The sequence below is a fragment of the Pholcus phalangioides genome, unplaced genomic scaffold (genome assembly GCF_987345545.1).
Source record: "Pholcus phalangioides strain wild (caught in Gottingen) unplaced genomic scaffold, Ppha-v1.0 ptg000013l_1, whole genome shotgun sequence".
NCBI lineage: Eukaryota > Metazoa > Arthropoda > Arachnida > Araneae > Pholcidae > Pholcus > Pholcus phalangioides.
In genome coordinates this window covers 6,618,856-6,634,627 of record NW_028301606.1, presented here as the reverse complement: position 1 = coordinate 6,634,627, position 15,772 = coordinate 6,618,856, and the positions used below count along the sequence as shown (strand labels likewise).

The following is a 15,772-nucleotide window of genomic DNA, read 5'->3' as shown; positions in this document are numbered from 1 at the left end:
GGTTATAGTAAATTACAATAGATATAAACACCCTTTTAATTACATTCAATAAAATTCAAAACGCGGTTGAAATTTTTATTCAGTTTATCAAAAATTCGTTTCAAATTTCTATTTAAAATAACAAAATCATTTAAAACATTGAGACTGGTAGTTAAAAATTAAAACTAATCGAAAAATTGGTTTGATATATCTAATTAAATTAATTTAAAATTTCCGTTGAAATTCATTTAGAGTTTTTATTTAAATCCATTAAAATTTTCATTCAAATCAATAGGAAAGGGAATTTAAAATTTATTTTAAAATTATTAAAAAACACATTTGAGACTCATATTAAAGTTATCAAAAAACACATATGAAATTCATATTAAAACTAGTATAAAGCTCATTTGAAATTTATGTTAAAATTAGTGAAAACACTCATTCGAAATTTCTATCTAAAAATTTATTTAGAGAACTTTTATATATAAGAACTCATTTAAAAATTCGTGCACTTTCTATTTGAACTAATTAAAAATATTTCTAATCCAAAGTGAAGTGGAAATTTAATCTTCATTGATGTACTGTATAATTTTATCTACGTTGTTGGAAAATAGATAAAAATTTTATGAATTAGAAAAATCTTATTAAAAACATAACGAAATCGAGAAAAATCATTCAATTCAATTATGTATTATTCAATGATATATTTATATCATTGAATATTCTGATTGATATATTCTAACAAAATTTAAAAACATTTTTTCCTATCAAAACCATTTTTTTGTGGATTCCTCTCTAAATCATTTCATTCATCACAGGTAGAAAACCAAGTGACAAAACAAACAAAAAATGTGAGTAATATTACAAAAAACATCCTTTCAAAAATATTTATCATTATCAGATAGTTCCGAAACAGGAAGCGGCCACTTCCTATTCAGAAAAGAGATAAATAACACCGGTAGGACAACAGAAGAAATGGCCAAATACAAGGATCCTTGGCTATGAGACGTTTCCTCGCCATCGCCAAATTTTCTTGTCACCGCTTCTCTCTCTCTCACACGGTTTCTTTATATAATTTCTTCAAGAAAAAACAACAGCAACGGATGTTTCTTGACTCAAGATTCTTCTCCTTTTGCTTGGATCTCCATCAAGAGCAACAACAACCGTGGGTCCTTGTTCTTGGCATCAAACCAGAGGCAACGTGAGACCCATCATCTCTCATTAGCTCTATTTGGGGGTGGTCTATTCAGCTCGGATATCCTTGAAATTAACTCTTAATGAAAATTACCCATCAATAAAAAAAAGACATGCATTTTTCCATAAAATAACCAAAAAATCATCTCGAATTATATCCTAAATTTATTCCGAGTTCAGAAATTTTTATAACCAACAATAACTCGCGAGTATGTTTACGTGTTTTTAATTTACGAACCATGATTAAGTTGGAAAAGAAATTTATTTCAAGAAATACACAAGAAGCTATTTCCTACTAAAGTGTGAAAAAATAGAGTGTTTTCTCTTTAGTTTCATTTTCTTCGCCCGGCTTGTGATGTTGTGATTCATATCGATGAAAATATGAAGAAGAATTTCTTAAAGTGTTGTTCTTGTACTCTTATTGTGTTCGTCCTGGATGTGATTCAGTATAATTATGGATTTAATATCGATACTAGGACAGCTGTGGTTCACAGAGGATCCAGGGGATCCATGTTTGGATTTTCTGTTGCTTTATATAAGGACCCTATAAATACCTGGTGAGTACTTTGACTTTTTATTAGCTTTTCAGTATTAATAATAATTGCTATATATTGTGGAAAAATCAAAATTATTTTACGTGTGCATATTAAAAGGTGTTGAATACATTTTTATATAAAATAAATAAAAAATTTAGGGTGTGGAATAAGAGGTCGTATGTGAGGAATTCAAAATTAATTTGTAAAATTTATTAATTTTTATAGCTTTTGCATTGAAATACTAGTAATTTGTAAAACATGAATGAAACAAACTTCTGAACATAGTTAGCTTTTTAATTACTTTTCAGGTTAACTTTTGGACGTTTTTACGGAAAGATTTGATCTTATATGAAATTTTTCTTATACGAAATGGGTTCAGATTATTAAGCCCCAGTTTAGAATACCGCACATTATAATTGGGTCCGCACTAAAGCAGGTGCGGACACACCGGTCTCAAAATATTAGTCGCCGTTAAACGGGATTAAAATACACACATTTATTATTTCTGTTTTACTTAAATTTTCCCAGAACTAACGCCCGGGATCTTGTCGGAAATAAAAATTCTACCAATCATATGCAGTATGGATATGTCTTATTTAAAAATAGTGTTATTAAATGTGTCTTATTTAAAAACTCATATACAGACAGGATCCTTCTTAGACCAGCCAAGACTATTTGCGGGCCACTACATTGATTCTTTTGTAAATTTATATGGAGTAAATATTAAAAAACAAGTTTTTGATTTATAAAGGGGCCTTCATATAATGAGACCTCTTCTTTTATGGAGGCCATGCAGCAGTTATTATAGAGCCCAGAGCAGTGTTTCTCAGCAATCATACGGTAAGATTACGGATTGAGGCAGGGGTCTTAAACGCGTGGCCAGCGGGCCACATTTGGCACTCGGAGCTTTCTGTCGATCTGCCGATTATTTTCAGAAGATGGTTGAAACATTGGAAAAACAGTAAATTCTAGAATTAAAGAAAGAATAAAATGAATAAAGAAATTATATATATATATATTTCTGAATTTATGAAAAAATAATTGTAGAATAAGTGAAAGAAATAATTCTAGAATAAATAAATGAAATAATTCGGAACATTGATGAAAACTCAGGATTAATGAAAGAAGTAATTTTAAAATTTTTTAAGCAAATGAATTTAGAATTAGTGAAAAAGTTAACTTATAAATCAATAATAATTAAGAAATAATTTCATAATTTCTGATATAAATTATTTCACAATCGATAAAAGAGTAATTACATAATTACTGAAAGAAATGATTTCAAGATATATTCAGAAGGAAAATTAATTTAAGAAATACTGAAATAAATAACTAAATAATCATAAAGTTATTTCAGTTTAAAATTAATCTCGGAATTAATTAATTTAACCAGTGACCGATCGAAAAAATTTTCAGAAATAGTGAAAACAATATTTAAAAACTAATTAAAAATTGATAATTAATAAATAAATACTTTCAAAATAAATAAAATTCTTCGATTATTTTTGTCCCTCTTTAAACTTGGGTGCCCCACTAAATAACATGAGTTGATGGCCCGTGGGCTTCTTGGGAAGTTTCAGTTTTGCCCACCCACTTATGAAAGGTTGAAGACCGCTGGACTAAGGTGTCTAATAATTATTTAGCAATTTTTATTTTAGTTAGCTAATTGATGTGGTGTTAATTAATAATCATATAGATAGTGTGCAATTAATATAGAAATTAATTGTTTATTAATTGTAGCAGTCTCGATTATTATAGTTTTATTGTACTCGTCCTAATTCTAATTTACTGGACGGTAGTCTCAAAATGTTTCAGGAAAAACTGCTATACAGGGTCTCAAAGTGTCTCGCAAACCTGCAAAATGACCCTTTAATAAATTAATTCAGAACCGCCCTTAGTAGTGTGCAATTGGTGCTGTCGCATCGGGCCCCCGAGTTTTCTGGGGCCCTACACTCACGGGAAATTATTGAACGCTTTCCCCAATTCTGAAATTATTTTTGCATTAATTTTGAAAATTTTTTCATCAATTCTGAAATTATTTTTGCATTAATTTTGAAATTTTTTCATCAATTCTGAAATTATTTTTGCATTAATTTTGAAATTTTTTTCATCAATTCTGAAATTTTTTTCATCAATTCTGAAATTATTTTTGCATTAATTTTGAAATTATTTTTGCATCAATTCTGAAATTATTTTTGCATTAATTTTGAAATTACTTTTGCATTAATTTTGAAATTTTTTTCATCAATTCTGAAATTATTTTTGCATTAATTTTGAAATTTTTTCCATCAATTCTGGAATTATCACTTCCCTTAATTCTGAATTTTCATCATTTCTGGAATTGTCACTTTTATTAATTCTGAATTTTCATCACTTCTGTAATCATCACGTCCATTAATTTTAAATTTCTATCGGTTTTGGAATTATCAATTCCATTAATACTGAATTTTCACAGATTCTGAAATTATTTTTTGCATTTATTCTGAATTTTCACAGATTCTGAAATTATTTTTCGTATTTACTCTGAATTTTCACCAATTCTGAAATTATTTTTTGCATTTATTCTGAATTTTAATTAGTTTTGCATTTTTTTCCACCGTTAATTCAGTTCTTTAATTATCACTTACATTAATTCTGAATTTTCACCAATTCTGGAGTTATCACTCCCAATTTGTGCGTCAATTTACATTTAATTGTGTGTATTAAAAATTTTTGTACTGATATTTCTCAGCATTTCCGTCTATTCTGAAATATTGAGAGATGCCTCCCCTCCCTCCCCCACATACAAAATATATATAAAATTGGGGTGAACGGGGCTCTGAACATTTTTGGTGCCCAAGAAATTGTTTAGATCTACCTGGCCCCCGCTATTATTTTCGCACCGGGCCCGCGTCTGTTAAGGGTGGCCCTGAATTAATTTTACTAATATTTTAATCTAATCTGATTGGGTTTCATTTTGCTCCTGGCTCAACCAAACACCAGCTGTAGTAGTCCACGGTAGCTGGTGTTTCTCAATCTCGACGGAAAATATCCTTAGATTTCTGACTCAGAGAGAGATTTTCTGAAATTCTGCATATATTACTGATTAAATTTATTTTTATTTTTGGGAAAAGATCAAAAAATTTTCCGATGAAAATTGAACTTTTCAACATCATCATATACTATGTAATATTGAGCCAATAATCTGAATTTATTTTATCGATCTCATGAATATTTCTGATCAGATAGTTGGTCTGTAATTTTGTTTTGTGGTCAATCAAAGTGAAATTTTAGTGTTGGTTGAGTAACAGGTTAATGATTGACCCCACGCAATCCTAATTACAGTGGCGTGATACAATTCTCTTCCTCCACCTATTGTTAGCGTATAATCCAGGTGCAATTAGTCATCGTGCGAACACACCTTCAGTAATGGTCATTTTTACCCCTCCTTTGCCATATATTCATATATGGATACGATTCGTGCCTTTTCACACTCAATTACTGATGTATTAATATTGTTCTATTATAAGGAATTGGGAGAAGCTTCACCTACTCTCTACGTACGCCCACCGATGATATGGCGTATACGAAGCCGAGGGCTTGCCACGCGGGTGTTGATCATCATCATCCACGTGCACTCATGGACTAGTTGTTACATATGGGCACTGCACCCGTTTCGCCGACAGATACTTGGAAAACTGATTCACAATACCAGCATTTCTCAACCTTTTTAAACTCGAGGACTAGTAGAATGTCTAAAAAAATCTGACGCGCGCGCGCGGAGCATTTGTGTCCCGTATTACGGGACATTTATTTAATTTTGGTTCCGATTTTTTTATATAATAAATATTGAATTTTTGTAATATTTACTAAAATCATGAAAAGCAGGGCAGGAACTAGAGGGAGGCGGGGGCAACTGTCCCAGGCAGCAAAATTTAGGGGGGCGGCAATTTTTTTTTCAGGTGGGAGCAAAGAACACCGTTAAAAAAATTATCGAATTTTAAAGTTGTGGGGGCGACAAAAATCTTAGTTCGGGCTCTGGGTCATGAATACACAGTGTTTTCATAATATGTATAAATTATACTACGATAATTACATATAATAAATATTCATCTCGCATATTTTTATGGTTCAATTTTTTTTCCGCAATTTGTGAGTAATTTTAATAACAACTGGTGATTGTGCCTTCTTCTGGCAACGTTTTTGAGGACAATTGGCGATGTCCTGTATTTTATCCCACTTAAGACTCAAGTTTAACGTTTATTTTGAAGTTTTTTAACGTTTATTTTAAAGTTTTATTTTAACGTTTATGCTAAAGTTTATTTTTCTCAATGAAATACTGATAATTTGAATATTATTTCCCGTGAAATACATTTTTGTTTTACCGTGATTTCTAGCAGTCATTCACCCCCCCCCCCCACCCTGCAGAATTAGAAAATTGCATTTGAGGTAATTGATTGAGGTTTTTTTTGACTAAATTTTGTGATACCCAGTACCTCATCACATCCTGTAGGATCGCGATTCTTGACATTTTTTACGATGATGTACGTTGAATTCAAGTTTTGCTAGTTAGAATTACTTTTACCAAGTCTGCTTGCGAACCACCTACGCCATCATTGCGGATCAGGTCCGTGGACCATAGGTTGAGAAACGCTGCACTATACTGTTATCATTCGTTCGTGATGTTCGACACAATAACATGACTTACAAACTTTCCTAACCGATTGATCTCAATCAAATCCTTTTAGAGTGGGTGACAAATCTTTGACGAGGGCTTGGCAAATTGAAAAAAATATATAGGCAACAGTCAAATTTCTTGCTGGGGAAGTGATTTCATGTACTAAACAGTAGTTTCCCAAACTTTGTTCCGCGTCGCCTCCTTCTTCAGAAATTTTTTTCTTTCATCGCCTCTCAACTCAAGCAAATCCTTAGGATCCTATGTTACACCCATAGCTTTTATCACCCCCTCTGGACCATTTCATCATTCTCCTGGGGGGCGATATTGTCCACTTTGGGAAACGCTGGACTAAACCATTGGCTCTGAAACTTCTGTCCCCAGTGGATCCCTTGCCTTAGTCCAGCGATTTTCAACCTTGTTTTTTGACTCGCAAGCCTTTTTGGTATATAATTTTTATGACGGAGCCACGATAGCCTATTTTTCATTTATTCTTCAAAGTTACTGATTTATTTTTATTAACAATCGGTCCTCCGCTGAGAGAATCACCGGTAGAGAGAGATGGAGATGGACTAGGGCATCTCCATCTCCCTCTACTCTCGACTCTTCAAGTAGTCTAACAAAAGGCTACTTTAGAACAGCGAACATGCACGAACCAATACACAAGTCACCGGGACGCCCCTAGAAGCTGCAACGCACACTTTGATAGTCACTGCACTGAACTGTGAAGTCCTGGAATCTCATTGCTTTATTCTTGTCAGATTTTTGAGAAAATAAGTTATTTTAAGTTGATTTTATAACTAGGAGGGCATGACAGATTAAAAACAATTTAGACACTGGCTAAATTTCTTGAGTCAAACATGATTTTTTCCTATGAAAACAATCCTAACTAATGTTCCTTCGACTTTCTAGGGCATGACAGACCCTTTTCTATGTTGGAAGACTGACATACTGAACTACTGAGCCACACATGCACCTCGTTCATATTCCTCTTCGGAATTTCTAACGATATAGTACATGTTGGAAAGTGTGTGTATGTGTAGTAAACCTGACGTGAAGTTTGTTTCTGTGTAATGCTTGTTGTATGTAGTGCTTCCATCTGCCATCAGTTTTTCTAACTATGAGTGAAGTGTAATGATTGAATGATTGTAAGGTCGTAGGCCTGTTTCTCTCATTTATTGAGACTTTTTAATCGGGAGATCGGCTTGCATTCGCGCTTCGAAGTTGGGAACCACTGAAAAACCAATTTCAGCCGACCACCATTATGGCGATGGTAGGGTTCTAAGCCGGATCCTCGCGATGTGAGTCCGTCACTATGACCACTCGACCACCATAGCGGCTGGAAGACTGACTGTCGAAAAATTAGAAAATTTTGTGCCACCCTTTGACTCCAATTTAGCTATTACGTATAAAAAAAATTTAGGAACCAAGACAGATTTTCTAGTGACGACCTAACACCTAAATTTGTCGATCCCTGATTTATACTGCTTGCTTCCTTTATAATTCAGAAAAATTTGAAATTTTTGAAGGTTGTTACGCTCTTGAATTGTACTTTACTTTCAAATTGAAAACGGGCCACGTCCTATTGCCGATTTCCTCGCACAATTTCAGTCATTATCAACTAAATGAGCTTTACGAATGTGGAAACTGCTGTTCTCAGTCTCAACAAAAACTTATTTTCTGGAAATGTCATATTTACTTTGTTTTTCCATTATTTTTGGTTTTCAAAAAATTCCCATCAAACTCAGATACCAATCCAAATTATCACCAGTTTTTTTTTTCTGAGTCTACGTATATTTTTACATGACGGCGATAAAGCCTGTGTCCAATTTAAACGTGAAGCTCAGCATTAGCAAAATACCAGAATTTGACTATAGGTTATTCTTGACGGACAATGCGATGAGCAGGGTACAAGCACTGGACACAATGCATCTCTTTATCTTTTTTATGCGTCATATTATAATCTAAGAAATCGCCCCATGACTCTACTCACTGAGCAATCATTGTTCATGTTGAGCTCGTTATCAAATGGTGCATTGCGTGCGCGAAAACAAAAAAGGCAAACATTTTTCATGCATCTTGTCTTTAATTTGGCCATGTCTGTAAGATGCTTTACGTCTCACCAGTTTATTTTTTAAATCTCGTGATTTTCTGCTAGAAATAGGGTAACCGTCTGGGCCCGTTCCTCATCAATTGCCCATTGCCCCAACTCCGGGCAATGGGCAAACATGAATTTTTGGCCTCCTCTTTATATATACATATATACAGTGTCCTGTGAGTGCTAGCACGGCCTTTATCTCATCAACCGTCCGTCGTAGAGGTATGATTCCAATTTAAAAAATGTTCAACAGGCGTTCAAAAGTTACCATGTAGCAGTTTTGAGAGTGAAAATACAGTGTGTAACAAAATAAAAAAAAAATCTAAATTTTTATATGATACCCCGTGAACTAACTTATAATTAGAAAGTTATTGTCCTATCTCTCCTGATGCCAACAAAAAAAATCCTATGTTTCTAAGTGCAATATTCACAGAGATATTCTCGAATTCGAAAAACAGGAAATTTGGGAAAGAACAGCGTTAAATGCGAAAGAAACATCGTTTTTTACCTATAATTTTACTGAAATGTGAGTTTTTTAAAGAAGAAAAAAACCCGTGCATTTAAAAATGCAAAAATATGACTTGAAACTGAAAAATATGCTTAAAAAAATGAAGAAAACATGCATTCAGAAGCTCAAAAATATGCCCTAAAATGAACAATACTCAATGGTGAAACATTTCCTTGAAAAAAAAATCGAATAAATTTGATTGAATTTGAAGAATAAAAAGATTAAAGATAATTTTGAAAACATATTAGTACAATGTGATTAATAGAAAAAAAAAACTAAAAATATTCACTTATTCTAAAATTTCGGTGATTTTACACATTTATATGCAGTTACTATGGAACTGCTAAAATATGCAATTTCATATGCACTTAAGCATTTGAATATAATCCAGGCTCTAGTTATGACATTTATTACTTACTTTGCATCTCTTCATCAGGTTATTCAATTTTATGTTCAAAAATGCATCGAGATGAGGAAGGAAAATTTGCACAAAGTTCTCTAATTTCGTCGGCCCTGGCCATATGGCCCGTTTGTGTATGAGGGAAATGGGCACTGGTGACTATATTACAGTTCCATGGGACATATCAAATCATATTACGCATTTGACTTATAGCCTTGCACAGATACAAATGACATCTCAAACAAAAGCTTAAATGTGACCATTTCTGAATTTCCATATATCCATGGCCCCCCTCATCCTTGAACATAGCCCCTAGGCTACGATCTTTGGTGGGCCCCCAAGCCAGATTTTTCACGGGCCCCTCTATAGTGAATTTATAGCGTGAAAAAACAAAAAAATGATGAGAATCGTTACGGGCCTCAGGACTTGATCCTTGTCAGCCCTATTCTTATGGAGGGCCTTGGATATATCCAACAAAAATGAACAAGTGAGCAGTCTTAATGCTTAAAAGTCTTAATACACCAGACAACACTCTCAAACGAAAAACAAAACGTTAAACATTATTACCCACGAAATATGAAAGTATCAAATTCAACATAACGATGAAATACTTAAATTACCGTCATAAGATCTGGCCATTATAACACCTCACGGGCCATCAAATTATTAAGAAAAATAACTCACAAGTCCATATATGTATGCCATACGAAAATCTACGCATTTCATTCATTAAATATTGTTTTTCTTTCACGGAAAGAGAAAAAAGAAAAAACTCATGAAAATTCCAAGCCGCATTATAGTTAACAAAAGCCTCACTGTTTTTTGAGAACTTGTCATCGTGTCACGGACTCTTTAATTCATCAAAAAGAGCCGGAGATGGATTTTTCGTATCATCCATCGTCGTCCATCATATTTTTTGAAAGTAAAGAAAACAGAAAAAAAACTTTCACTTTATTTTTCATTTTTGTGGCCGCCCTCTTTTATTATGACATTAATATAGAAGTTGTAATAATGGCGTCATACCTATGATCTCTCTCTCATCAAGAAACATGACCCCTTTTCTCATTTTGTTGACCTTCCTCTGACAAGAATTCTTATTTTGTTTCTTTCTTAGCATTAACATCATCATCTCCTTAAAGAAAAACTTCTCATCATCAACGAGAACTTTTATTTCCTTTAAAAATGATGCTTATGTGTGTGTATATAATGGGGTCGGACCTGACTCAACGAATTCATCACCATCGAGCCTCTTTTTTCTTAAAACATAACGACGAGAGAAACCATATTAGGACCGGCCATAAAGCATCTTTACGTGAGGGATAACCATTATTAGTATTTCTAACATGTTTGCTGAGATATTGTTATACAGAGATTTATTCCGTTATATGCGAAAAAGAGAGAGATTTCATTAATTCGTCGCTGAATGCATAATGAGATGAAACGGAACCGGTCCTGAAAATGTTTTACAGAGTAATAACTTTAGTCATGTGCGGTAATACGTTGCGTAATACGCGAGAAATTACTATGATTTTATTAGCTCCAGCGCCTTATTTAGTATTGGATTGCATGTGCATATTATTTCAAATTATGTTATCAGTCAATAATACTAATAGACTTCAATATAATGATTTTTCCCTGATTTCCATTTTTATTCGATTTGTTTTTGGAGTTTCACTCATGTTTTCATTTTATTCTTTATTTTAAATTTCGTCATTTTTCCCAATTTTTACTCATTTTATTTATTTTCTTATTTTTAAAGTTATATTTATTTTGATTTCATTTTAATACTTTTTTTTATAATTTCATTTTAATACTTTTTTTTATAATTTCATTTTAATACTTTTTTTTATAATTTCATTTTAATACTTTTTTTTATAATTTCATTTTAATACTTTTTTTTATAATTTCATTTATTTTTTAATTTCAATTCAATTTTTCAAAATTTCATGCATTTGTTTTTCAATAATTTTTTTAAACTTTAAAATTTATTTTTTTTTTCAAATTAAGCTTATATTATATATTTTTAATCATTTCTGAAAATTCGTCATTTCAAACATTTTCAAAAATGTTTTCAAATTTTTCGCTTTTTTGGTATTACATTTTTTTTAGTTTCAAACTGGATTTAACTGCATTTATTTTAATAATTTCATCACTTTCATTAATTTTTATTTTTGTATCAAAATGTTTCTAAACGATCAAGTTATTAATTTTTTTATCCAACTTTTATAAATCCAATTCTTTTTTTTTTATAATACTGTACATGATTTTTAAAAATTCAGCAGAAGAATGTGTATGACGTGCATGTACGTTCAAGTAGTAGTAGTGTATATATCGTAAAATATCTTCTTGCATTTAGAGGAAATTAGTGATGGTAGTTTTCCCGCATAGTACCACTTATTTCCATGGTTCCAACTCTCAACTAATTCTAATTAAGATTTCCCGCTTACAATGTTTTTCATGACTTTTTAAAAAAAAACCCGTTATAAGTGGGATCTACACCCTGTATCTCAATGAAAATATCACAAGAATTCAATTGTTTTAATTACACGTTAAACTTTGCGATATAAAAACCATACATGAGAAAAGAAAATCATGTAAAATTAACTTTTTTTTAAAAAAACTATACTGCTGTATAATTTAAGAAACTGTTATTGACATAAAATTACTGTTGTTTCAATCTCAAGTATTCGAACAACAAAGTTGTTATGTTATTATTTTCAATTTAACAGGAAAAACTAATTTTAAATATCTTGTCATTTAGTTTGCCGATTGGTTTCTTTATTTTAATCAAAGCAGTTAATGTATCGAGATTTCCTTTAAGATTGACACCACCAGCAACTCATCGAAAGTTTTTAGCCGATACTGTGTGCACATGTTTTCTCCATTAACAGGCCTGCAGAATCCCAAATAATTTCAATGCTCTTTTGGTACTCTGCAAAAATAATGCTTCGAACATTAGAAAAAAATTCTAAAAGGGCGTATATATGGTTACTTTTCAAACTATTTAACCCTAACAGCGGAAATAACGGCATGCCCGTCATTTAGGGGGTGGGGGCAGGGGAAGGCCGTTGCCCCCCCCCCCCTGGCTTTTGAAAATACACTACAAATGGTATATATATATATATATGCGTACCTTTAGTACATGCTCTTTGCCCACCCCCCCCCCCCCCCCGGAAAAAGTTGAAATGATGGCCCTGAATAACGAGATATCGCTTCAAACTTGATCTGCTTCATTTCGGTCACCCCGATATATCTCGGGTTTTTAACACGATTCTATTTCCAATGTGCCAATGAGGAAAATTTTAAGAAACCCCTTAAAGGGTTAAATCCATTTATTTGATATTCGCTGCGTCTGCTGATTTCTTAGAAAAGTACAACAGATTCTTACGTAAAAGTGGTTACTTTGAAATGCCCGCACACATACACATATAACCGGCTAAATGTGTCTCTTTCAAGGGCGTAGCGAGGGGGGGGACTTGGGGGTCTGGTCCCCCCCCCCCCGAAATGTGAGAAAATGACCGAAAAAAGGGAAAAAGATGGCCAAATCCATTGTTCTGTCACTCTGGTCCCCCCCCCCCCCAAAATGAAAGTGGTCCCCCCCCGAACGAAATTTCTGGCTACGCCCCTGGTCTCTTTGTATCTGTCAAATTAAAGTTTATGGTTTCTGCGTTGATAATACGCATGCAAATCTAGTTCAGCGACGCGTTTTCACAATTTGCAAAAAACTGCGCTAATTTTATTGTTGTAAATGATATCTATAGATTCTAAAGATTTGGAGTCAAAGTGAAAAGGTCAAATAATTGAAATCGTGCGTCGCATAAATAAAATATTTTAACGTTAAAAAGTACAGGGATGAATAACTATCTTCTTACGAGAAAACTGGGGGGGGGGGGAATAGGAGTGTAGGAAATAATCACGGTCACAGGTCGCAAAAGGGGGGGGAACACAGGAATGAGAAATGGTTGAAAGGGGCGGCCATGGGCAAAAAAAAGATTGAGAACCACTGGTTTAGATCAGGGGTGCACATGTACACCCCTTTTTAGTCTGCGGACTAGATATGCGGTTATTCTGCCGCTCGTGAGACAGAAACTTGATTATATAGGATGACCATAAGACCCGTATTTTACGAGACGTTCCCGTAATTTTGGCCGTCCCAACTATTTTATGAAACGTGTCAAGTTCTCTCTTATTTTAAATCAGGCTTACTTCAGTTTTTGAATTCATGAATTAAGATTATTTTCGATGACCGGTGAATTGCATTTTTACCTATAGCAACTTGCAAAATACCCTTTATTTCCTGCTAAAAGCAATTTTTCATCGGCAGATGATAATTTTAGCTGCCTTTGACAATTTCTTGACTGTAATTGACAACTGTGATTGCCTTTTGACAAATTTTGGTTGTAATTCACAGCTTTTTATCTTTTCAAATTGTTTTGGTTGTAATTGGCAACATTACTTGCCTTTCACAATTTTTTGTCCGTACTTGACAACATTACAGCCTTTGACAATTAGCCTGTAAATGATTACTTTACTTTCCTCCAATAATTTTCTTCCAATAAAAAAACGTGATGATTTGGTTTGTGATTACCTTTTCGCCAAGTTTTCTGCCAGTAATTGGCGACATTACTTGCGTTCGAAAAAGTCTTTTGACAGCATTTGAAAAAATTATTTGTTTTTGACAGTTTGTAGTGGTACTTCGTATGAATCCCGATTTCTCCCGTATTTTATGAATGAGATATCTGCGTGTATATTCATCATGTTTTATATGACTTGATACTTTGTATGACTTATGATATGTTTTATACTTGTCGTTCAGTAGAAGATGGAATGTCAAGGAAAAAAGAAATTTCTCATTGAAAATACAAAAATATTCAAAATAATGCCTTAAAATCATTAAAATATGCTCTATCACATAAAAATTACTGATATGTACGCTCGAAGTCATAGAAATCCTGTATAGCCCTAGTCATCACATCTCTCGATGTTGACGCGATGTGATTTCTGCCCTGAATGTCAAAGTCATCACAATCATTAGTTGAAAATTAGTTGTTGTTTTTTTGCATCATGTGATAAGTTGATGAAAATTTAAAGATAATGGATGATGAATTATTGGCATTTTCCTTAGTGTTGAACAGGATGTGCTGCTTAGTTTCATCGTTGATCAGCGTTATAGCCCTTCAGCAAACGTATGCATCAAGTGAGGCCCCTACAGCTTCCGGTTGGGTAGTAGACCAGCTCCCTTGTGTTAAATAAAGACTCGTAGTCTTTTTCATGACTGAGCACTACATCGAATGCATCTTTAGAGTTTGTCACTCGATATGGTTTCAACCAGTAAATAGACTTCGAAAAATTTGGCTAAATATGTAGCGTCTTCACAATTCTTGACTAAATATGAAAAATGGATTTGAGGCGAAAACCCCTTCAAGCCTCTAATCATATTCGTTTTACGAGAGGACGCGAGTGGCCATGATTATTTGGAGGCAGTTGAAACCCTATGAAGGGCAGTGGGATCACCTTTTTTTCACTTTTTCAGGTTGATTTTGTAAAATCATTTACTCTTCAAAGGGTTTTAAGAGAAGATACAGGCAGCCGTTACGGATATATAGGAGCCATTTTTCAGTGGCCACAAATGACCATGACCGAGCTGGACCAGCTAACGGGCAGACACTGGTTGTCTGACTGGTTGAAGCCGTTTCCGAGCAATACAAGACCGTGGAGCTCCTGGGACTTGAATCTTTTATTTAAACCCAAGGTTTACCATTTGGACATATATAATGGATACTTTCCCTAAAATCTCAGATATATTCGAGATTTATATTGAAGCAGCACGGAGATGCTCACTGGAAGAAATGTAAGAGCGTTTGATGCTTGTGCCCGATTCCACGCTGTAGTCACATAGGCTACGTATTAATTTATCTGCATAACAAAAAGTACTGATGTTATTAACGAGAGTTTCATATTTATATAAATTTGTCTGAGTTGTTATGTGAATGCTATTTTTTTTATGATTGCCAATGACCGGGAATCAACAACCCGTTCCTCACGTGCACCGTGGGAACTTATTGAGGAGAGTGCTCTATACAGCAGCGTCCTTCAACCTTTTTACACTTGCGGACTGGTGAGAATAGTTGAAAAATTTCACGGACCGGCAGAAATGGAACAAATGAATTTTTGACCTGCTGATGGACTGAGGCAAGAAAAACCAATGCTGGGACCAAAGCCGTAACTAGGAGTTTTGCCACCCGGAGCAAACATTATTTTGCTGCTCTCACAACTTTAAAATTCGATAATTTTATAATGGTTCTTTTGTTCCCACCTAAAAAACTACCACCCCCTAAATTTTACTGCCCGGGGCAGTTGCCCTTCAACCTGTAGTTACAGCCCTGACTGGGACTATATTTTT

At 33.7% G+C, this 15,772-nt stretch overlaps 1 protein-coding gene across 1 annotated transcript in view; it reads left to right on the top strand.

Annotated features, from left to right (window-relative positions):
• Window positions 1–1,243: 1,243 nt before the first annotated feature.
• Window positions 1,244–15,772, top strand: part of LOC149078508 (integrin alpha-PS2-like) — an 88,029-nt gene continuing 73,500 nt past the window's right edge. The window contains exon 1 of the mRNA XM_089240618.1: window positions 1,244–1,730. Within this exon, the coding sequence (XP_089096744.1) occupies window positions 1,555–1,730 (176 nt within the window). The 5' untranslated portion in view covers window positions 1,244–1,554. The remainder of the gene's footprint in view (window positions 1,731–15,772) is intronic.